Here is a 24658-nt window from a genome sequence, read left to right as displayed (position 1 = left end):
TAAAGCTATTTTGTTTTAAAAATTGGTTCTATTTAAATTTTTAAAACAGAATGCTCTTAATTCAAATTTTGGTGTTTTGTTTTCTGAGATAAGAGTCTCTCTTGGTAGCTCTTGCTGGCCTAGAACTTGATAGGTAGACCAGGCTGGCCCCAAACATACAGACCTGTCTGCTTCTGCCTCCAGAATGCTGGGATTAAAAGTGTGAGCCACCACACCTAGCTTGCTTTTTGTTGCGATTGGGTTTTTTTTTTCACACTTATTTCCTGTGTTTATTTTTATGTATGTGAGTGTGTTCATACCATTGTGTGCATGTCCCTTTATGATTAGATAACTTTGGGACTGCATTCTCTTTCTCTTCCACCCTGTGGGTTCCTGGGACCCAACCTAGATGGTCAGAGTCACTGACAGCCACCTTTGTCTGCTGAGCCACTTTTCTGGCCACTGAAAATGTATTTGAAGAAAATATAGACATGGAAAGGTACCAAAATATTGAATCTGTATGAGAAATACTCTCGGAAAGTGCAATTCTGGCTAGTTTAATTTTTTTCTTTTTAAATGAGTGATAAATAACAAAGCCAAAGTGTGGTAGCTCACATTAACTATCTCAGTGTATGGGAGGTTGGGGCAGGATGATTGCCATAAGTCCAATATTAGCCTGGATTACATAGTGAGTTCCAGGTCAGCCTGGTTTACCATATGAGACTATATCTTGGTGTGTGTGTGGGAGGGGTGGGTGCAGGGGGGTGATTACACATTGATGATGACTTTATTCAGTATTTGAAAAGTGCAAAGATTAGAAAGGAAATGCACCTCTGTCCCAATCCCTCCTCCTAGCTTTATTCCTTAGAGACAGCCAGCCAGTGTCCGTAATCTCTTCACTCTGCAGAGGAAAGCTCTGCCCTCAGCATCCACCATGGACAGCACGCCTCGCTCGACCTTTCCACACACGTGGCAGCGCACGATAAGCAAACTGCTCAAAACCTTGGTTTTCTTCACTTTATTTTTCTTAGCAAGATGAAAGCAGCTTCCACGTCACCCTTTATGAAGGCCGTCCATTTCAGATCCCGCTGTCTGCCCCAGAGGATGCCGAGAAGCCGCTTGTGGAGGCCAGTAGCTTTGCATGGGCATCTTGAGGCATTTTGTGGCAGTTTGGAGACAAATGTTTTTCTTCTCTTTGTCCTACTCTCCTGCCTAAGGGTCTTGATCTGGCTCATTATCTCCACAAATTAAAGCACTAAACAGAAAAAAAATACTCGGACACAGCAGGTAGCAACCGGCAACAGACTTTATTAAAAGTGAGTTAGCATACACACATTGCAAAGCACACTAGAGGACTCCTCACAAAGTGGAGAGGGGACATTCAGAAACACATACACACACACACACACACACACACAAACACACACACACACACACACACACACACACACACACCAACCACACCTGGGAGTTATGTTTCTAGGCCTGGGATGGGTCCACTTCTCCTTAGTTTGGATTAACAAAGAAAGGGGAGCTTTGGATAAATGTGTTCAGGACCAGCCTTGAATACCTGACATCCTGGACAGATCAGCCAGAAGGGCTGGCTGCCAGAGGGAGGGAAAACCTGCCAGGCTTTTGTGTTGAGTTAGGAGGCTGAGGAAGAGGCCAGAAGTTTGCCGTTTGGCCGCTTTCCCTGTCTGTCTACCTGTCAGGGATGTGTCTGTTCCTGAGAAAATACCTGGAGAGGTAGAAGGCTCCTCCTCCCCCAGGTTGCTCTGTGTAGGAGAATAAGGAACACTTAGATCCTTGGGCTCCAACTATGACCTCAGGGCAGAAGGCACAGGCAATGCCAGAGGCGGTTCCTTGTGTTCTCTGGAGTCCAGAGAGTTCTGTTTCCAGCTCCTCTTGTCTGGTCCAGTGTCTGCACAGCAGCTTTCTCTGTTCTTACCTTAGAACAGCAGCCTGCCCTTCCCCTCAGGGCTTCCTGTTTGGGGAGCATTAATAAGAGCCACGCCCCTTTTCAGGGTCTCAGAAAACCCAGCTCTGCCCGCTTCAGTTGTCCCCACATCTATGCATGACTTGTTGTGATTGGAAGTGGTTCCAGGCCATCCTCACATTTTGCCTCTCTCATTGATCCTACTGAGCCAGCCTTGCTTGCTCCCTGGGTGTAAGAAGAGGGTTTCCTGGTCCCTCACTTTTGAGTTTCTGTGGTTGCACCTGCATTTTAAATAACCACACTGATTTAAACACAGTTTTCTGGTCTTCTGTGGTTCCTGGATTTTGCCTTTGGGGTTTCTCTAAATGCTCCTTGGCCTCTTGCTTTTATTTGCTTCTGATTATCTCCCAGTCTGTCTTAGAGTCACCGTGGAAGTGATTGAATGTCCAAGACATTAGTCAGTGAGGCCAGTGTCCAGTCATCACGACTTTGCTCACTGCTGGGCAGCAGAGTGTCCCTCGGTTTGTGCCACAAGTACTTTGTGTGTTCGAGGAGAGGGGAGATGGTTATGAGTTATTCTTTTCTCCAATAAAAGAGACAAACTCCCCACAAGTGTCCCCCAGTTCACCATCACTCTGGATAAATTTTTATGTACTTAGTTATGTCAGTGAGGCCAGTGTGTGTGTGTGTGTGTGTGTGTGTGTTGGGGAACCAGGAAGTCCAACACAGACTCACCCAAATTCAATTTTTTTTCAAATAAGGGAAACAAACCTAACATCACTTATCACCTTCATTTTATTTATAAATAAATATGTCGACAAATATGTTAGCATCTAAGGAAGTCAATAAGAATACAGAGTCCTGCCAGGTGGTGATGGTACACATTTTTAGTCCCAACATTCTGGAAGCAGAGGCTGGTGGATCTCTGTGAGTTCGGGGCCAGCCTGGTTTATAGAACTAGTTCCAGGACAGCCAGGGGTACCTTGTCTTGGAAAAAGAAAAAGAATACAGAGATTCTTCTACATAGGTCAAAAACTTGCCCTGATAGTTACTGAGTCATGGCATTTGGGAGAGCCTAGATTTCCTGTCACCATTTCCGGTTTCCGTAAGCAGTACCAGGAAACTAGAGTGTCCATCCAGTCAAGCTTTCCCTGTAAGTGGTACCGATTGGTGGGCTAATAGGTCCAGTGTCTTCGGTGGCACAGACCATGAGTTTTGTAAGCAGTGGAAGGTGGGAGGGGGCCGAGGCCTGAGCTCAGCAACCTTAGGCAAGGGTTAGGATTAGGGAAGGCATTTCAGCAATGTTCACATGTGCGTTTTCCCGAAGCATGTGTTTAAGCCTATTAAATTCCTGACGGAGCACGTGAGGTGACCTCTCATCACATCTTAGGCCCTGCTTGCTCACTGTGGTGCACCAGCTCTCCGGCCTGGTCCTAAGGTTTCCCAGTCTGGGGCCCAGGCTCTGTTTGTGAGATCTCCTTGGTTCTCATTCGATGACCCCAAAGCACTCAGACTTGTTTATATGAATGATAATAGGAAATACTTGAAATGCCTACCCTGAAATGCTGGGATCACTAATATTAGGTACCACACGTTCAGTCTTGGTACCCCTCACTTGTGTGTGTGAAATCCTGATGAGTTGGAGCCAGGAAACCCCATTTCAGAGAAATGCAGAGTGGGCTTAGCACAGAAAAGAGGCAGGAACTTTTCAAATGAAGAAGTAATGATAAATAATAATCGGATAGAACACATCATTTGCATGACCTGAACACATGGTCCAAATGGCAGCAGCCTACAGCCCGCAGCTGGCTCGTATGTTGTCGTGGCCACCACACACAAGCTCGGGAGCCATTGCCCTGAAGTTGACTGGAGCTGAAGCTGGAGGTGAATTTGGAGCTCAGTGGCTACCAAGGCTCTTGTTCTGTTCCTAAATAGCCACTCGTTCATTTGTTAGGATTTTATTGTGGTTATTTCAAGGATATGCAATAGAGAGAATCATGTATTGCGCCCCCATGGCCCCAGGGCCCATCTCCAGCTTATGAGTAATGGAGTTCCTTTACTCTTCTAGTACTTTCCCAAAGCCACGTTTATCTTAAAGTTGGTCCCACACACCATGCTGTCTCATCTGTAAATATTTCCATGATAATGCCTCAAAATACTCTTACTACACATCCGTTAGCATTTTAAAAAATGAACAGTAATACTTCTAACATGGCATGTGTAGCATTCACCGAATGTAGTCAGCCTACAGCTCTGCCACCCTGAACATGCCCAGGATTGGCTGACTCGCTTCACTCTAGTTCATTGTTCTACCCATTAAGACTCTGTCTCTTTGTGTCCTTGACTCTGTGAGGTTGTTACTTGGGACAGGGTCTCATTGTGTAGCCCAGGCTAGCCTGAAACGCACACCATTTTCCTGTCTTAGCCTCCCCAGTGCTTGAATTACATGTGTGCCACCACGCCTGGTTTCTTTCCACATGCTATGCAAGCACCCTACTCCTAAGTTTCCCTTTTCCTTCCTCCCCCGCCCAGGCTGGTCTGTTGGAGAAACCAGGTACTTTGTGGTATAGAAAGTTTTATCTGCTTTTGAAAAGGCAGTGCATTAACACAGTGCAACCTGGCTAAGCACGTCGCAGTAAAGACTGAGCAGTGTTCCCAGAAGTAATGACCATTACTAGTTCCTCATATATATTTCAGATGTGTGTTATGTGTAGCCCAGCAGATGTGATACATTATTATCTCTTTTCTTCCACTTGATAGCATATTGTCCGTGGTTTTCTCTTCCTTGCTTTATGTTCAGGTGACATGGAATGATGCATGTCAGCAGATTGCCACACATATCGTCTGGCAAGCTATTGCTTTTCTCATGTAATCATTTGTGAGATTGTTTATCCCTGAAGTGGAAGGGAGCTCAGCCTTCCTAGGATTCTGAGATGTGACTGGAATCTTCCGTGAAAGGAGGTGTTTACTGATTTCAGGGGTTTAGCAAATGCTTGTGCAGCTTCTCCTGTGCCGAAGATGATCCTGGGGGCCCCTTTTCCAGGGGCCGTGGGCATCATGTGCCTCCACTGGGTATAGCCCGTTGGGGGGAGGCTCGCTGTGTTCCCGGCTCCACACTCCCTGGGTGGCCTGAACTGTATTCGTACTGTAAACGTCAGCTTCCAAGGGCTCTGGCTGCAGCTCCCTCTGTGTCTGAAATGTTCATAAAGTGCTCACTCATTCTTATCAATGCAGAAAAAATTGTGTCCTGTACAGCGAGACGGTGGAAAATGTCAAGGAGGAGACAGCCGGGGATATCTTTTTCAGTTGAGATAATAGTCTATTTCCGTTGGTCTGTCATTAATACCACCCATTACAGGTCAGCCCTACAGAGGAAGGTGGGTGTGGCACTGCGTTGTCATCACAGGACTCATAGGAGGAATGTAAAAAGTCTTCATGTCTATCTCCTAATGGCCTTAGAGAGCTCCTGTCAAGGGAACTGAAGGTGGGCTCCATCCAGCTCCAACTTGGTGACTGCTCCCCCTTCCATGTTCCTAGAGCCTTTCCCAAGGCCCAGCACAGGGAGAGGTCTTGGGCCTCAGTTTCCTTGCTTATATTCTAGCACTCAAAGCTGTTACTAGTACCAAATGAGGTAATGTCTGAGTGTACACTTTGTAAGTAGTAAATTATGAAGCTGGCCTCTACGGTCAACACAAATGCATCTTGTGCCTCGTTTGAGGAGTAATCAAGGTCATGTCTGAACATCGCAAGCACTTGCTAAATGGTGAGCTACCCAAGTAGAATGCTTCCTATCATCCAGTTCGTTCCCATGTTTAAGATATATAGCGTGTTAAAGATAATGACATCAGAGCCAAAGGCGGTATTAGATCCCACGACAAGCTGATGGATAAGCTAGCTAGTTGTCTGTGGTGCATTGTGCATGGGGGGGGGGGGGCAGAGAGAGAGAGAGAGAGAGGAGAGAGAGAGAATTGGAGAACTGGAAGAACTGTCATTTGTCTAGAATGAGGTTCTCTGGTCTTGGTGGATATAGCAAGTCCCTTTTTAGCCTTATCTAGTGAGCACATCATTGCCCAGTAAGCATAGTGTTTGTATCTTTAAACTCATAATAACAGGATGTTCTGGCATGGGCGCTTGATCCTGGCTACCTCCTTTAAGCCTCTCAGTGACTCTTCAAGGAAGGTTCTATTATTCTTGTTTAATGAGGTGCTGAGAGGTTAAGAAACTTGCCCAATGTCACACAAGTAGTGTGTAGCACAGCTTCAATTCAGGACAAATTTGTCTTGGCCTCTGAGTAGCCGGTCTCTTCAGCCAGCACTACAGATCAGAGAAGTCTCTTGGGAAGCGGAAATCTTGCAGACATCAATTGTTCTAAAGGACTCAGTCCTGTTTCCCTCAGATGCTAAAAAGGCAGCTTATTTTATAATCCAAATGGCCTCTTGGTCTAGATTAACACAGGATTAGTGCTATTCAAATGAGCTTATGTCCACTAGGAAAAACTCTAGAGAATGTTGTGGCTTTGACTCTCTAAGGCTGTGCCTTCCAAAGGTCTGCAGGATGTCTCAGCTCCTCCCAGTTCCTGGGGGGCGGGGGTGGTGGTGGTGGTGGTGGTGGTGGTGTTCCAGATCTGTTCCCTTCCAGTCAAACGATGGTCCCCACTGTGGCATATCTGTGTTTTCGAGGCAGCCACAGCTAAAGTAGATTTCTTAACTTTTTGGCCTACTGAGATATTCTTTAGTCATGAGGGCAAGAGAGTAAGAGGAAAAAAATAGAGCCATGGACAGTAGCTTCTCTGAGTGACAGAAAATTGAAAACCTTCATCTTGGATGGACAAATGGTTTGCTGGATCTTCAAGATAGTCTTTAAAATGTTTAAAAGTTGCTGCAGGCCCAGGTCGCATTGAGATTTCTCTCTCAGTGCACAGCAGCAAGGCAGCTGCCTACCTCTCAGCCTGATGGAGTAATCTGACGAGAAAATACAGTTAAAGGAATCACAGTGGTGCTGCTTTAGCCTAATTGAGTCTTTCCAGCTTGATCTATTTACAAGATGCCCACTATGTGCTCAAAAGCGTGGGTTTCCATCTGTGTAGAATGCCAAATAGGAAGAGTTAATTTGAAAGGCATTGGCTGGAATTCCGCAGCGCGGACAGTAAAGAGAGGTGACTTCATTCTTATGAAGAAATGGCACTAGCAAATTTCCTAGTCGTGAAGGTACGCATGTGAAGGTACACCACAGGGGACTTAGAAAGCAGAGGAGCTAGGCCTCCAATACAGGAGTTCCTACAAGATGAGTTAGATGCCATTGAGGATTGTCACTGTGGCTCCATTGGTGAGTGACATGTCCCAGTAGAGCTGAGAGTCTGGTTCCAGTGGCCAAGCAAATGTTCCCCACACCCCGAGCCTGACGTCAACCCTTCTAATGAACAGTAGGACATACACAACTCATTCCCACTGCCATGACCGCATCCGTGTGGCACCGGCTTCCAGGCTGACTCCTGGAATTCCCCTTGTAAACAGCGTGGAAGCATCATTCCACAGTGACTCATGGTCCCCGCTCCCCACCTATCCCTCCGGTTCTGTCTGCCTCACACCGCTCAGCTTCTTGATGTCTGTGAACACCCTATCTCTCTCCTCTCCTCTCCTCTCCTCAAGGATCCTCGACTGCCACCCCATCTCCCTCTTCCCTCTGCTTCCTCTGTTTGAAGTCCTCCAGGGTTTGTTGTTGGCCCTGAAGCACTTTACAGATATTGCGTGTTAGAATTCTTGCATAATGCCCAAAGAAGACAGACTGAAGCTGAGGCCTTGGATGCAGGGGGATTTGGGTGGAATAGAAGAATGGGGTGTCCTCTGTAAAGCCCCCCTCCCTCACAGTTGGCATGAACTGTTGATGTAAATGGCCCACCGGAAGGCTCTGTCCTTTTCATTTGCAAAGCACCACCGCCTTGGCCACTTCAGACAGGTGGCTTCATCTTCAGTGACTGCTTCTGTCCTCTTCCCAGTTGTGGAAGGATTTGCTCTGCTTCTGTTAAAATCCTCCCCTTGCGGGCCGCTCCTCATCTCCCAGGACACAGACTGAAGAAGTGGCGCTTATGTTTGGGGAAGGCCCTGCAGAGTGTAATCTCCAGAGCCTTGCTGCAGGGGCATGGCTGCCTGTTGTCCAGTATAGTGTATCACCAAGGAAGGCTGGGTAGGAACCTGGAGCAGATGCTGCTGGTTATGAGCAAAACTGGATTTGGACAAAAGTCAAAAGAGGGAAGTGGCTGGCAGAAGAAAGGGTGGCAGTTGGGACTCGCCCTCGGGCTTTAAAAAGGCTGAGAAATTTTGCTTCTAGAGTGGGAGGAGAGAGGGAGAGAGACAAAGAGACAGAGAGAGGGGGGAGGGAAGGAGAGAGAAGGGAGAGAGGGGAAGAGAGAGACAGAGAGGGAGAGAAAGACAGAGACAGACAGACAGACCGAGACAGAGAGAGAGGCCCAGAACAACAGTAGGCTGTGTATTGGAGGGATGGGGAGCCGGGAACATTTGAGGGTGTGAACTTACTTCTATTTCTTTATTTGGCAAAGCAATCCATTTAGCTCAAACCCCAAAATATACCAGCCCAGTGTGCTTCCTTTTGAATTTTTATTTATATTTTTCTAGATTGTTCGGTATCACCCATGCAAAGATCTAGCTCAGAGCTGCCTGGAGACAGATAGATGCCTAGCCACGTGTGTTAAAATTCCCTTCCTGTCACTTTCAAGCTAACAGTTCTCTAACCCTGAAATATTAAAGTAGCTTTCCTATAAGGAGTTCAAAACGTTTCTGTGAGCCTATCACATGTCTGTAGATACGCTGTCCTTTTCAAACGTCTTTAACCCCCAGAGTTTCACCCAGCAGCCTTTTTCCCTCTTCGGCGTACAGAGGAACTTATGAGCTCTCATTTTTAGAAGAAAGTACAAATTAATTTGAAGTTTATATGATTTACCTAAGATTAGTTGGCAGAATCGGGACTCCAGCTCAGGTCCTCTGATTCCAAAGCCTGTGTTTGAATAGATCATACAGGCTCTCAAGCCAGAGACCTACCCAAAGCTGCCCAAGGCAAGTCAAGGGAGAACGACTCCAGACGCCATTGATAGAAATAGAGAGAATACAAATGAGACTTTCTCCTCCAACATCCAGACTCCAGACCTTCTGGATCTTATACCACCTGGGTGGTAACCTAGAAGTTTCAGTTCTCTGAATCCACATGACTGGTAGCAGAGACTAACCCACAGTAGTGTCCAACCCACACTACCCCTTCCTTCATTTTAGCCCAGGGACCTTGTCAGCCAGTGGTTTGTACTTATCCGTGTTGGCTGCTCACACCTGTTGTCTGAGACTCACGGGAGCCACGTGACGTTCAGGCCTGCTGCTGCGGCCTGGCAGAAGCTCTTGTTTCTACTCATAGCTTCCAAGGTACTTTTACAACTTGAAGAGAAGCTTGCCTTCCAATGCCGTGCGTGCACACTGTGTTCTCTTGCCTCAGGGGCTTCTGTCAGTCCCGGAAAAATGAAGATTCAGGAGCTGTCCTTGCTGTCTATCCTTGCTGTCTGTCCTTGTATTAAAGGGCCCGGCGGAGCCTTGAGGAGAGCTATTGCTCTCATAGCTGGTAGAATTCATAATAGCCACAGAGCTGAGAGGGGCAGGAGAGAGTTAGCTTGGCTTCAGCAGGCCGGGGGTGGGGGGGTGGGGAATGGGACGAGTTAGGTTTTCCCTGTGGGGAGGTGAAGGGCTTGACAAACCATCTCCATGCAGATCTGCTCTCCGATGCTTACCATGGTGAGATGCAAGGTTGTCACCTTCATAACCATGCTGGCTCCCACTTGCACCTCCCACCCCACCCCCACCCCCACCCCGTTCCCTCCTTTCTAAAAGCTCTTCCGTAGGTCTGTGTGAAGCATGCCCTGGGTTTCTTTTTGCTGTAGATCCAGAGCTGTTCTCCTCACTCGTGCCCTTCTCTGAAAAAAATCTAGTAGATGGGTCTGGAGGCTAAGCTAAGCTTATGGTGTGCTTGCCCAGCAGGTGTGGGGCTCTGAGTTTGGCCCATACAGTAAAACTGGGCAGGCCGACTCATACCTGGCATCACAGCACTCACGAAGTGGGGGCCAGACGATCGGGAATTCAAGGTCACCCTGGCTGCTCTGTAAGTTCTGGATCAGCCTGGAATGCATGAGACTCTGTCAAGAAAAAAGGAGGAAAAGAAGGGAGGTGGGCATGTGGTGGTGAGGGAGGAGGTGTGGGGTGTTCTGTCCATGAAGTAAGTGAGAAAGTGGAGTTTGTCCGGTTCTGGTAAACTGAGGATTTGCTTTGATATTAGACTTTAATTTAGTATAGGTTTTGTTGTTTTTTTTGTGTGTGTGGGGGGGGGTTTTGTTTTTTTTTTTTAGTATAGGTTTTTAAAAGTGAATTATATGGAGCTGTTGAGTCTCCTATTAAAATATTTTCTTAGAAATGGCCTCTTTGAAGATTCCGGGATCTCTCTGTGGGAAATTGCCAGTGTGTATTTTGTTGGTTGGTTCCTTCTCAGCAGGGTTGGTTTCTTTGTGGTAGAGAAGGTTCTGCTCTGGGGAGAGGCAGGCTCGGCCCTTGTCCACTCTTCTGTGGGAGACAGGCAACATCTTCTTCTCCTAAGCTCCTGTGCAAGCAGGAGAGATCAGCTTCTCTTTAGCAGTTCCCTAAACTCACAGCGTCCAAGTAAAAGCTCAGGGTGACTCAGCTCTCAGGTATTTTTAGTGCCGTGAGCCTCCTTTGTGGAAGCTGGTGGGTTGCTAGCCATTCCTGACATTTCGTTGTGAAGTCAGCATGTTCTTGCTTTTCTTAAAAAAATTCCCTTTGAGCCAGGCAGAGCTGGCGCATGCCTTTGAGTCCAGTACTTGGGAGGCAGAGGCAGGTGAATCTCTCTGTGAGTTGGAGGTCTACAGAGTGAGTTCTAGGACAGCCAAGGCTACACAGAAAAATGTTGTCTCTGTGGGAAAAATCCTTTTGAGATTTATTTTATTTTCTGTGTACGAGTGTTTGCCTGCATGTATGCATGTATGCATGTACCTTGTGCATGCCCAATATCCACAAGTCAGAAAGGCATCAGATGCCTTGGAACTGGAGTCACGGATATTTGTGAGCCTCCTTGTGGGTTCAAGTGTTATCCCCTTTCCCAGTTTCCCCTCTGGAAATCCCCTATCCCATCCCCCTCCCCCTGTTTCTATGAGGGTGCTCCCCCACCCACCACCCACTCCTGCCTCCCAGCCCTGGCATTCCCCTACACTGGGGCATCAAGCCTTCACAGGACCAAGGCCCTCTCCTCCCATTGATGTCCAACAAGGCCATCCTCTGCTGCATATGTGGCTGGAGCCATGGGTCCCTCCATGTGTACTCTTTGGTTGGTGGTTTAGTCTCTGGGAGCTCTGGGGGGTCTGGTTGGTTGATGCTGTTCTTCCAATGGGGCTGCAAGCTCCTTTAGTTCCTTGGGTCCATTCTTTAGCTCCTCCATTGGGGACTCTGTGCTTAGTCCAATGGTTGGCTCAAGCATCTGCCTCTGTATTTGTCAGGCTCAGGCAGAGCCTCTCAGAAGACAGCCATGTCAGGCTCCTGGCCTTCATGAACACTGAGAGTCTCTCCAGCCCCTGGCTCTTGTTTTTGACTGGGAGCTCAGAAACTATCCTTGAAAACTTCAGCAGTTTATGACCGCATGACTTTGTAGAAGAATACAGTTAAATAAAGTTATTATAGCCTGTGTGAGTTTACACACACACACACACACACACACACACACACACGCACAAAGGAATTTCAAGATTTGAATTTTTAATGAAATTGAAGCAACATTGACATAAATATATTTCATTATCTACCATGTCTTTTACTTAATCAAATTACATATGACTTTGTACAGTCCTTCATCTTGCAGGATCTAATTTGTAAGAAATGTCAGTCTAAGTCAGTGTGTGTGTGTGTGTGTGTGTGTGTGCTGGGATTGCATGTGTGTTGCTGTGGCTGACTAGTGAGGAGTCTTCTTAGTTGAAGCTTTCAGCCTCTCTGCTCCAGCAAAGTCAGCATAGCAAACCTGCTCTGATCTGCCTGGGTGGCCTCAAGGGGCAGCAGCAGCAGCAGCAGCAGCAGCAGCAGCAGCTACCAGAGGAAAACAGCTAGTTACTCAGTGCTGGAGCAGAAAAATAAAATGCCTTGTGGCATCTTTTGAGATGAGAATTGGTGCAGTTGCCAGGCCTTCACACGTGGGAGTTTGTAGTAGTGGTGGTCCAGAAGGAGGGTCTTTCTCAGCCCTGAGCACACAAGTGGTCACTCTGTCCTCCCCAAAATCCGAGGGAGAAGATGTAGATCATGTAAAAGCAGCTCTTCGGTGAGCTGCTGGCTCAGATGTGCAGCCACCAGGGGTGTTAGCGCTCCTAGGAGTGGAACCCAGGGTCTTAGGTGTTGCCCAGTTCTCAGTAGATGAGGCCGAATCTCAGAACCTCGTGGACGTTCTTCTGAATATCTCCTGCCTGTGGAGGGTGATGGTTTGAATAGAAATAGGAATCCCCCACCCCCACCCCATACGCATGCACTGCAGGCTCAGGTGTTTGAATGTTTGGTCCAGTTAATGGCACTGTTTGGGAAAGTTTAGGGGGTGTGGCATTCCTGGAGGAGAAGTGTCATTAGGGGTGGGCTCTGAGGTTTTAAAGCCTGGAGCCATTATCGTTCTGTCTCTACTTCCTGCGTACTGTTCAAGATGTGAGTCCTCGGCTGCCTGTTCCGTCCCCCACCCCCATTTGCTGTACGGTCATGGACACTTGCCTTCTAGAACAGTGAGCCCAAACCCCTTGCTCATAGCGTTTTTATCACAGTAATAGAGAAGTAACGTATACAAGTAGTGAATACCTCCAGATGCAAAGACGCATCTCAGAGGTGGGCCCTGGGCTTTTCTTCCTGGCCATCTTCTTCTGGACTTAGCACTCGCTTCCTGAGGCAAATGGCGGCCCTGACTTCTCAGTGAAATGGCAGAAACTGGCTCTTTTCCTATTTACTTTCTCTTCCATGGTGTTGTGCTGCCCACACTAGGGTCGCCTTTTTTGTTTTGTCTTGTTTTTTGCCACATCAGGATGGATTGGAGTAGACATAGGCCGTATTGTTGTGGCAGAGTTGTTCATTGACACCCTAACACCTTCAGTTGCCAGAGGCCTTCTATGTGCTAGCCTGTTCTGTGTGCTAGCCTGTTCTGTGTGCTAGCCTGTTCCCTGCAAGGGAAGGTAAGTCCAGAGGGCAGGCCTGACTTCAGCACAAGGACATGGCCTTTACAGGACATGGTAAGGGTCCATGTCATTAGGGGTGGGCTCTGAGGTTTTAAAGCCTGGAGCCAATTTCGTTCTGTCTCTACTTCCTGCTTACTGTTCAAGATGTGAGTCCTCAGCTGCCTGTTCCGCCCCCCACCCCCCATTTGCTCTACGGTCATGGACACTAGCCTTCTAGAACAGTGAGCCCAAACCCCTTGCTCATTGATCAGGCAGAGCAGGTTCTAGTCCCCAGGTGTCAGGCCAGTGCAGGGGCCTCCACCCTTAAGTGATACCCTTGGCCACGGGTGAGCCGTGAGAAGCGTGGGAAGCCCAGCCCGGATACTATAAAACAAGGAGCAACATAGCTTGAAGCATCTCATTGTGTCCCAAGCCAAGCTGGCTTGGTGCGTTCCCCTCATCCTGTGGTGTGTTCCCCTCATCCTGTTTCCATATCCTGAGTCCTGGGACTCCGGGTGTGGATCAGCATGCCTCGCCTCTTGGAACCCTTTGGGGAACTTTATGATTACTGTCTGTTATCAAGTGATGTATTAAATCTAATAAAGCTCCTCTGCGGAGGACTCGGGAAGAGAATGCCCAGGGATTGGTTTTAATCTTGTTGGAGGAAGTCCATGCAGGTAATCAGCTGTTTCACTGTTTGATGGGGCCCTTGTGCACCTTGGCCAGATGTCCTTTGTGTGATTTATGTGTGTTAGATTTACAGAGATGAAAGGGGAGAGAATTTAGTGATGATGGTAGTAGCCGGTATTTTGAGACACTTACTGGAGTAGACAGTGGAGTTACTGGTATACATGACACAGCTGACAGTGTAGAATTGGTCTGATGAGGGAAGGCCTCAAGGTCTGTGGATTTTTATTATGTGTGGTCTGAGGCAGAAAGGCAGGGGATGCTTTATGTTACAAAGCACAGAGAAATCCCCCCCCTTCCCTGTGCGTTTTAACCAAGGGCTGCAATCAAGTCCCCTGAATCTCAGACATTTCAAGCTGAAAGAGACCTCAGCGTTTTCTTACTGCTAATTCAAGCCTCTCGTTTTACAACTGAGACCCTTAGGGCCCCCGAAAAGTGAAGTGACTTTTCCAAGGTGACCAGGCAGAGCAGGTTCTAGTCCCCAGGTGTCAGGCCAGTGCAGGGGCCTCCACCCTTAAGTGATACCCTTGGCCACGGGTGAGCGGTGAGAAGCGTGGGAGGCCCAGCCCGGATCTTCGGCATGGGTGGAAAGACCAGCCAAGCACGTCTAGAGTCCAGCGGCAGTGCTACGCTGTGAGCTCCTTCATGACCAGATGCTTCGCTTTCAACAGCTCCCTGTACTTTTTTTTCTTTTGTGATATGTAGATGACAAATAGAATACTAACTAGCTACCAGTTACAGGACCTAAATTTACTCAAAAGAGCAGGACTGGACTATAGCAACCCACAGAGGAAAGACTGACACGGGTGCATGGGAAACCCAGCTCTTCAGAAGCAGGAGATGGAGACAGGTGGAGGTGGGGGAGGGCTCGCTTGCTTCACAGAGCCAGCATGCCAGCGCTTCAGGGACATTCCCCTGTCTACGACTGCTTAGGGCCTATTTTAACTGGATTTCATCTGCCTAGAAAGGGGGGGGGGGAGGTGGTCGGAGCATTCCAAATAGTTCAAGACATTGAGTTTGTTTTGTCTTCCATCTGAGAAATGACCAGGCCTGACCTTGCTTCACTTCCAAGATCAGATGAAATCTAGCACATTCAAGGTGGTATGGTATATTCTAACTTCGGTATGTCTCGACAAAGTTCAGGATATTTAATGTTAAGTGGCAGGTCAGATTTGTAAAAAAGAAAAGAAAAGTGGAGAGAGTAATCACCATAAATAATATGTAAGATGAGTTAAAATGGAAGTGAAGAGTTTTGTTTTTGGATTGTCTGATAATTTCTGGTTTAATACCTAAATAGACTGATGGGTAGGTAGATAGGTAGATATTTACTATATAGACATATACACACTTCTAAAACCCTGGACTTGATACTCTGAGGCCCAGGTCTGAATATAGTGATTCCAGGTTCCTTGCTTAATGGTTCTCATCTCCAAGACCCTAAGGTACATACATAGAACCTTAGCTTCTTTTCCCCCTGGTTGTGTGCACATGGTACTTAATGTCATGGTTCTATGTCATGCTAGGCACCCAGTAGGTGGTCAGCTACTTAAGCCTGCTAGGATTTAAGGGTGCGCTGCCCAGGAGCATGCAGAACTGGCTTGACCCTCAGACTCAAGCCGTGGGCCAAGGCTGTAAATGTAGGTCGTAATAATTATAAACCATCCATGGAATTGCCTACCCTGAATTGAAATCTTAAAACCCTGGCATTTTTCAAGGGTTGAAGAAATTAATTCTTTGCTGCATTTACTTTTCTTTTTTTTAAGTTGTAGGAGGACAGTCTGTCAATCTATGTCCCCTCTATAAAGTCCTGCAAATCTTTAAAATAACTCTGTGCCAGAAAAGCCCTCCTTCCACCAAGTGTGTGCCAACCGCCTAAGGGGGAAAGACAGCTCTGTCATTAACTCTTTCCACTCCGTGAACCCCTGATCTGACCGGGTTTCTCCTTCTCCTCTGGTGGGCAGAAATCTTAGTCAATCTAGCTGAACCACACACAGAGCTGTTGTGTTTGTTGGTATGTTTATTTTCCTTGTACTAGATTTTAACTTTTTTTCATATATTTTGTTAGTTGCTATTTTAAAGTCTAGCCAGCCAGCCTGCCTGCCTTCCTTCCTAACCTCTCTCCTTTCCTCTCTCCCTCCCTCTCTCCTTCCTTCTCTCCTTCCTCCCTCCCTCCCTCCCTCCTTCCTTCCTTCTTTCCTTCCTTCTGGTACCAAGCATTGAATCCAATACCTTGCACTTTTTAGAAGTGGTCTGCCATTGGGTTCAACCCCCCAGCTCTTAAAGCTTTTTCTCTAGCAACAAAAATAGTTAAAAGTCACTGTGAACTTTGAAAATAAATGAAAGCATTCTGATAAGTAGCAATCTAAGTATCTTGCACCTAGAGTTGACGCTTCTAGCCTCACAGAGATGTAGGTATATAGTATTTCCTTATATGTCATTGGAAATTGTATAGTAAAAGCATCTATAAGTAATAGTGGTGTAAACTATTCTTTTACATAAAAGAAATTCTGAGATAGGAGACCTAGGTCTCACCGCCACTACCAAAGCCAGGAAGCTCTAACCCCAGGCTGTGGGCCGGCAGCTCAGATTTTGAGTCTGGACTGAACCTTGTTTTCATCCTGCAGCTGAGCCTTTGGGACTGCTGGGCTCAGGTGGCCTGCGATGTGGCTGGGGACCCTGCTCTGCAGTTCCTACCACACTGCCCCCTGGGCCCTGGAGTTCATTCGGACTGTGGAGAGCTCATACAGATTTGAGGTAGAGCTCCGTGAAGGTTACTGAGCCAGTCTTTCCTTCACCAGCCTTTCATCATCTTAAGTCATTGAAGTGTGAGGAGGAATCAGAAACAAAGCTTGAACCCAGATGCACCAGTACACCTGTCACTCAGGGGGCCAGCCTCTGGAGTCTTCTGTTTGTCCTCCATACTGCTCCTGACTTACCATTTTCTCTGTCTCTCTGGCTTTCAAGTCCTTGGCCTTTTCTCCCTCCAGCCTGTGACCTTGGGATCACTTAATCTTTGTAGACATCAGTTTCCCCAGTAAAATGGGCTGATCCTGGCGTCTGCCTCCTAGGGCATAGGAAGGAGTAAATGAATTAGTATTTGTGCAGAACAGAGCTTTGTGCGTCGTTGCTGGCAGCTCTTTTGTAGTTTTAGAACCTCGCCTTTGTGCCTCCTACTTTCCTTGGTGCCCGTGTCCCGGCCATGTCTCTGAGTCTAGAAGAAAGGTCAAGGCTCACTTACTGTGCTGTCTCGCTCTAAAGCCTTCTCAGTTATGTCATTGGTTGCAGTGATGACACCTGTCCTGTCAGCACTGCTCAAGATTGTGTCATGGGTTTAAGGGTAAAAGCAGCCTGAGTTTGCTGGAGTCAGAAGCCTGTCTCCGGCACCAGTGAGAGCTGCGGGTCTGCGGGCCACATAGCCTCTCACAGCCGGTTTGTGAGGGCGTCCGAGACCGCGGCAGACAACGTTCATCAAAGAAATTGCCCTTTCCCTAAAGACTAAGAGCAGAGAAGGAAAGGTGGATTGTTTATGTTTCTGTTAAAACAGGTTCTTGCTAGAACTTGGGAGGAGGGTGCAGGCAAGAGGAGTGTTATGAGTTCAACACCCGTCAGGGCTGCCCGCTATGGAGACCCTGTCTCCAAAGAACAAAAAGAGAAGGTTCTTTCTCCTCCTTTAAACCCTCACCTGCATCCGATTCTTTTCAGCTTTTAGGTTAATTTGAATACGAGATCAGATCTGATTGGCCCACCTGTACACCTCTTCAAGGAAAGCCCATATTCTCCGTGAGAGGAATAGCGACTTAGGTAAGTACGGCAGAGACTCACCCTTAGCTTTGCCTCACCTCCCATTATTATAGCCAACAGTGCCTGGAAGGGAAGGAGCTTTCGATGAGTCGCTAGACCTGAACAGCTGTGAGGAGACTGGGAAAACCAGCATGGCCGGCCTCTGCTCTCACTCGTGCAAGGGCAGAGCAGTATTTAAAGGTTACTTCCATTTCACCAGCATGATGTCAGGGATGCTGTGGGATCTCTGGTAGATTGTTCACTTCTGCTTTTCTTTTAAAGACACGGTTTCAGGGACAGGCGGGGTGATGCACACCATTGATCCCAGCACTTGGGAGGCAGAGGCTGGTGGAGCTCTCTGAGTCATCCTTGTCTACAAAGTGAGTTCCAGGACAGCCAGGGCCACACAGAGAGACCATGCCTCAACAACAACAACCACAACCACAACCACAAAACCAAAAGAAACCCAAAATTAGATCAGATATATTGTGTTTTAAATTTATCATCATCATCATTATTATTACTATTACTACTACTACTACTTATTACTACAGGGATTCATGTGTTCCAAGCTGGCCTTGAATGTGTCTGTGTAGTAGAGGACAACCTTAACTTTTAAAGCCTTTTTAAAAGCATTTCTTTTATGTGTGGCTGTGCTCATGGCACAGTGCATATGTGGAAGTCAGAGGCCAACTTGCTGGTGACAGCCATCTTTCTCCTCCCATCATCTTTCTCCTCCCACCATTCGGGTTCTAGGGATCAAACTCAGGTATTAGACTTGGCAGCAAGCGCCTTTACCCACTGAACCATCTTGCCGGTCCGCTGGGAAGTTTACGGAAGGCTTTGTAAGAGGCTGTGACCTTTGATGTATTTCTCACCAGACTGGAGGCCTTGCTAGTGATTTCCCAACATGTTTTTGGTCCTGTGTCTATGCCACCTTAGAGGAGTCTCCAAGGCCCCTCTGGACTTTCTTTAGGTCTCAGGAGACATCAGTCTATTATACACATTTTGGAGATTTTTTTTTTCCTCACCCTACCCGGGTCGTCTCCATCCTTGGCTACCAGGGTTCTCGTAACTGTTTTTAGCAGCAGCTACTTGAAATCATTCCAGGGAAAGCAGTTACCATAGTTACCGGAGCTATGAGGATTACATTTTCTTTTTTTGTTAGTTTTGTGCCAACCTTCCCCATTTCTTTGTGAGACGGGGTGTCATGTGGCTTGAACTCCTGATCTAGGTGTATCTCCTTGCCTGGCTAGTTAGCCTAATTCCTAAGGCCACAGCTGATGTTCTGCTGTTCTGTAAAGCAGCAAGGGAAATACCAGATAATGTTCGGTTTTATGTGTCTGCAGTGGTGTGTGTACACTTTGTATACAAGAGAATGCTTACCTTAAAATGTGAAGTATTTAGACCGTTTGCAGGAAATTAGATATATGTGTGTATTTTCTGTATTGTAATTATTAAATTTTGGTCTGTCCTTGGCCCGATTTTTGACTGATAGCTGCATTCAGGAACCTCCTGGAAGATTAAAAAAAAGATTGTTTTAATTGCTTGGCTCCACTGCACATTGCCTGCGAGCCTCAGAGCCAGGACCACCATGGCCTGGGCCAAGGCTGAACAGTAGTATTCCAGAGCCTTGGACACCACAGAGCCAAAGGACGAGTGCGGACAGGGCAGCTTTCTCTCCGCCTGCTCTGAAAATAGAGACGTGGGCCCAGCACGTGGGCCCAGCACGTGGTGCAGCTTTACCCGGTGGCCCCCACCGCCCCACACTGCTGTTCGGGCTGGAAACAGCAACACACCTGGTGCTCCAGGTGCCGTTGAAGTCTACAGGGATTTAAGCGGCTTGTTCAGAAACATCAGCTCACTACCCCCAGCCCTCCCTAACTTGCCTTGCCTTCCCCACTCTCAGAAAGACTTTATTACTGCACAGTTTGTTCAGAACTGCTCATGAGATTACAGGAGGAACACAGTACCCTTCTTAGTCCAGCAGTTCAGAACTGTCTTCCTGGTGATGGGTCCTGGCTGGGGTGAGGGTGCTGTCGGGTGATGATGGGGGAGGGGGGTCTGTGGAGCAAGCACCCTGTGGGGGGGGGGTTGAAGCATATCCAGGGTGGGTCAGGCCCCCCGTAATGAGATGGGCTCCACCCTCCGTGTCCTGGCTGTGTCTGTGAACCCTGTGTCTTTGCTCTCTAGATCAAGATGAATGCCATGCTGGAGACCCCGGAGCTTCCCGCTGTGTTTGACGGGGTGAAGCTGGCTGCCGTGGCCGCAGTTCTCTACGTCATCGTGCGGTGTTTGAACCTAAAGAGCCCGACTGCCCCTCCTGACCTGTACTTCCAGGACTCCGGGCTGTCACGTTTCCTGCTCAAATCCTGTCCTCTTCTGACCAAAGAGTGAGTTCACTGCCCTGCCTGCCTGTGCCCACCTGCTGTTTGACGTGGCTTTGCATGATGTTCTAAGAACCTCCTCAGCCTAAGGCTGTCGCTGAGCGGGCAAGGACTCGCTTGTCATCCATGGTTCTAGTCTCAGAACTGCAAAGCTAGCGAGCATGCAGATAAACAAAATGGATCTCATATTGTATCTGTAAGGCATAGATGAGAAATGGCCTCTCTGGTGTTAAAAACAGTCTTGGTGGTCGACTCGTGTTTAAATAATGAACATGGAAGAAAGAATCCTATCTTTGTTGCTTGGAAACATTCTGTTCTCCACAGCATGATGTCGTTGTCCTCATTGTCTGTGACAAGGACTTTGCAGAAAATAGTAGACATTTCTTAGTTAGAGAGAAAACCTTGGAGGATATTTTCGCTCTTGCCACTCTGAGGGACAGAGACGCCATCCTTGTCCAGAGATGTGGTTATCACTGAAAACAACAAAGGCCTTGTTGTGGGGTTCTCTGGACCCTAAAAAATGTCTAGAGCACTAACCAAAAGAACACACTTGAAGGGGTTGCCCCCTCTGATCCCCGTGGGCCATGCCTACATTTTGGAGGCAGGTGGCTTGCCTCTGAGAGAGGAAAGCATGAGATGTAGGGACATCCATTGGGACTCACAGGCCGTCTCTAAGAAAGGCAGTGCTAAATTTCCCATTGACTCAGCGTAACTGGGTCCTCCTTTGGGGATCAACCAAGCCGCAGGCTTGAAGCAGTCCTCGCCCTCCCTGGATCCCTGTGTTTCTCCTGATGTGCTCCATTCGCCCCACCGAGCCTAGGGGCTATGGCTGTGCAGAGCCCTACCCTCCTTAAACTGTGTCTGCTTAGCTTGTGTCTAACAACACTCGGTGGGAAGAGCAGAAGCCTCGCCGTCCACTCTCTTTTGGGGAGCTGGTGGCTTTGAGCACGTGATCGTCTCCTAGAGCAGACAGGGCCACAGAGGGGCCTGAGAGTCAAGTGCTTGCTTTGTGCACTGTGGTCATTCGATTGATTTTTCAGAGGCCGGTAGCCAAGGCAGAGGACCTTCCGTGTGGCCCTTGGGTAGGTGGCGTGGTCCAGTACAGAGTCTTAAAACCATGGCTATGATGCCATGGCTTTAGATCTAGAGGGATATTGTTAATCTTCATAGAAAGGTGTGCACAACATAAATGTCATCGTATTTGTGCTTAAAACTACCCTGTCCATCACCTCCACACACCAGGTACCATCACTAAGGATATGGCATTCTTATTACACGGTATTTGCAGTTAAAGTCTACTCTGTGTAGGGAATGCACAGTAACGGTGTTTTGAAAATTGCCCTGTATTTCTCTTTGTACTTTGAGTCTTTCTCCTATGTTTCATTTGAATAACTAAGTTAGCCTAGCTGCTGCTGTTTGCACTTCCTTTTAGACACTGTTCCTCAGTCATCTCATTTGGAGAGAGCTTTTGAAAACCAAATTTATGGTGGGAGGTAGCAGGCCACGCCTTTGATTGCTGAGGCCTGCCTGGTCTCCAGAGCAAGTTCCAGGACAGTCAGGGCTACACTGAGAAACTCTTTGTTTTGTTTTGTTTTTTGGATTTGGTTTTTTTTTTTTTTTTTTTCCGAGACAGGGTTTCTCTACTGAGAAACTCTTATCTTGAGGGGTGAGGGGAGAAGGAAGGAAAGAAGACCAAGTTTATTAGTTAATTTTCTCATCACTAATACCTGACTGGAAGGAACTTAGGGAGGGAGGTTTTACTTGGCCCTACGCAGTCCATCATGGTGAGGAGGGCCTTGTGGGATGGGAACTGCTTGAGGCTGGAGCAGTAGTGTGAGGTACCTGGTGTCTGCCATCAGGAAGCCAGAGCCAGGACTCAAACCACCGCAGCAGCCATCCAGACCTCCTGTCCAAAGGTTCCACACCCAGCCAGAACAGCACCACTGCCGGTTTAAATAAATGAGTCGGGGCGGGGGAAGGGGGTCTTTTCCCTTTCAAAACCATAACATGAAAGTGTTACAAACAAACAAAACCCTGTAAATGTATATGTGTACAAACTTGAGTTTGTGCTCAGTGTTGCTTCCTAAGGCCTCAGACCCATCCATGTTCGTGAGCCTTCCCAGGGCTGGGACCCTTTGATACAGTTGCTCATGTTGTGGTGGCCCCCAACCATAAAATTATTTCATTTGTAGTTCATAACTGTGATTTTGCCACTGTTACAAATTGTAACGTAAATATTTTTAGAGATTGAGGTTGACCACAGGGGTCTCGACCACAGACCGGTTGGGACCGGCTGGAGTAGAGGGAGGAGCCGTGGAGCTTTGCCTGCTCTGGCTCCAGAAAGATACTATCAAGGATTGATTCTGTCCTGTTTGTGCAAGGCGTAAATAAAGCTGCTTCCGGTAGGTCTTACCTCCTTATCTTATTTTTCTTTGAAAATTAGCCAAACACTTGAAGTCCTTCAGTCTCCCTTGGCTTTCTTCACTTCCTGGTTCATATTCCTGTGTGAGCCTGCGGTGCTGACCTGGAGACTGCCGTTGAGGGGGACTGACTCCTGGTGTGGTAGAAGGCCCTGGTCCATCCTTACGGGAATCAGCTCGAAGTCCCCCTATTCACCGGCCAGTGTCTAGGCTCTCCCAGCACAGCCTGCTTTCGGAGAGTGCAGGGTACCTGGGTGAAAGAAAGGCAGGGCTGATGTTTGTTTAGGAGTTAGCCTTGGCTTGAAAAGTTAGGCATGAAAGACAAGTTCTCCAGGAAGCTTCTTTGGTTACAGGAATTCTGAACACACGGGCTCCCTCTAATTTAAACATGACAAATGATTTGGGACCAAGGGATTCTGTTCCTCTTAGGTTTTTGTTTTTTTTTTTTTGTTTTGTTTTTACCTATTGTCTTCCTTCTGATTAGATGCCGGTCTATGTACATGTCGCTTTAGCAAACCGTTCTCACAGTTTTGTCCATGTGTGACCCTCAGCCCCTCTCAGACATGTCCTGCCATCAGATCCTCTCAATAACTTGGAGGCCAAACTCATTTTTTCCTATCATTTTTAAAGATTGGGAAACTGCATGACACTAAGCCAGACTAGCAGAGTTGAGAGTGGGTCCCTTTCTTGTGCCTGGGGAGAAGTATACAAGGAGTATTCTCAGGATTCAGAGAACAGTGTAGGTACAGCAAGAGGCTAGCCCATGGGAGGAGTGTTAGGGTTTCCCCCACCAAGTAGTCTTCCGTTCAGTTTCTAATCTTTCTGGTGGAAGCCACCATCCTCTGATGATGTTTCTATGAGGCACATTTCCGGAATGGCTTCACTTGTGTTTGAAGCTGAGGGAGGGCAGGAAATGGCTTAGTGTGGATAAAAAACTTCTTCTGGGACTTTGAAGTTTTTTTTCCTAGAAGGAAGCTGCCTATAGGCTCCACAAACAGTCTCTTCTGGAAGGTTCAGGTAGCTGGTACACAGTGAGGGCCAGCATCGCCCATTATCCAGACTCCTGCAACTCCTGCGGCTGCTTCTGACTGTCATGCAAATCCAGACAGAGCCTTTTGCCCAGATAGGAAAGAAACAGATGAAAGGTGAACATTTAAAGAGTCTAAGGGTTTCTTTACCTCTTAGCTTTAGAGTCGGCTTTTAAGGCTGATTTAAATAATTGACCCAAAGGTATATCACAGCCGCATCCTGTGATGTTCAGAGAAGGGCTGTTAGCCGGGACCACGTACCTCCTATTCACTTAGCAACGTGTCAATATTTACCTAGCAATTCAAGAAGTGTTTGCTTTTACTGAAACAAGCAGACCAAAGCTCAGTGAGGAGCAATGAGAAGACGGAGGATGATACAGATCTCCATTTTCTTCAGAATAAAAAGGTTCAGAAAACAAAGCACACAAAACCCATCTGTAATTCTTCTAACTGCTGTTTGAGCATCTTTGTGGTCTTCTGTATGTATTTGCCCTCAATTAAATCAGGATGGTATATCTCTTTGTGTGTGTGTGTGTGTGTGTGTGTGTGTGTGTGCTGCGGGGAATTGACCCAAAGGCCTTTTATGCACTAGGCAAGTCCTCTGCCTCTGAGCTGAATATGTCCTGGCCCAAATGGTAACGTGTTTTAACCCAGCTCTGCCATGCTGTTACCTAGCCTCTGGTTTGTAGCTTTTTCTTGTCTATCATTGAGTTAAATCCTCGGTTTGTGAGCCTGGGTCTGGTGCTAGTGGCTCATGCTGGCCTTGAGCCTGATGTATACCCCAAGTTGTCCTCTTGTTCACTATCTTGGGTCGTCCTTCCAAGTGCTCAGATTACAAGGATGTAGAAAAATGTAAACTAGGGTTCAAGCCTAGGTCCAGGGAACTGGACGGTGTAGCCCCTCTGGGCATCCTTCCTTCTCTTCCAGTGCACCAGGCCGACCTCCTTTCCCCCTCCTGCCCCTCCTGTGGCCTGGCATCCCTGCTCGCAGTCCCCAGGGGAATGGAAATAGAAGTTATATGCTAGAGATGGGAGGAGGGCTCATTGTGTCTAAAGGGAATAGATAAGCTAGGGAAGGTTTCTTAGACTCTGATGCAGTTTAAGATTTGTTATAAAGTTATTGAGTGGGCTGAGGAGAATATAGCACAACGAAAGACACGGGGAGACTTTGCCTGTCTGTCCTCTCTGACCCCTGCTGTGGAACAAGCA

At 47.5% G+C, this 24658-nt stretch overlaps 1 protein-coding gene across 1 annotated transcript in view; it reads left to right on the top strand.

Moving 5' to 3' along the window:
- The window catches only part of Abhd2 (abhydrolase domain containing 2, acylglycerol lipase), an 84174-nt gene that overhangs the window by 4221 nt on the left and 55295 nt on the right, over positions 1 to 24658 (top strand). The window contains exons 2-3 of the mRNA XM_052160315.1: positions 17538 to 17636; positions 19809 to 20008. Coding sequence (XP_052016275.1) covers positions 19815 to 20008 — 194 coding nt within the window. The 5' untranslated portion in view covers positions 17538 to 17636; positions 19809 to 19814. The remainder of the gene's footprint in view (positions 1 to 17537; positions 17637 to 19808; positions 20009 to 24658) is intronic.

Source organism: Apodemus sylvaticus, chromosome 1 (assembly GCF_947179515.1).
Source record: "Apodemus sylvaticus chromosome 1, mApoSyl1.1, whole genome shotgun sequence".
Lineage (NCBI taxonomy): Eukaryota > Metazoa > Chordata > Mammalia > Rodentia > Muridae > Apodemus > Apodemus sylvaticus.
This window is presented reverse-complemented; position numbering and strand designations above follow the sequence as displayed.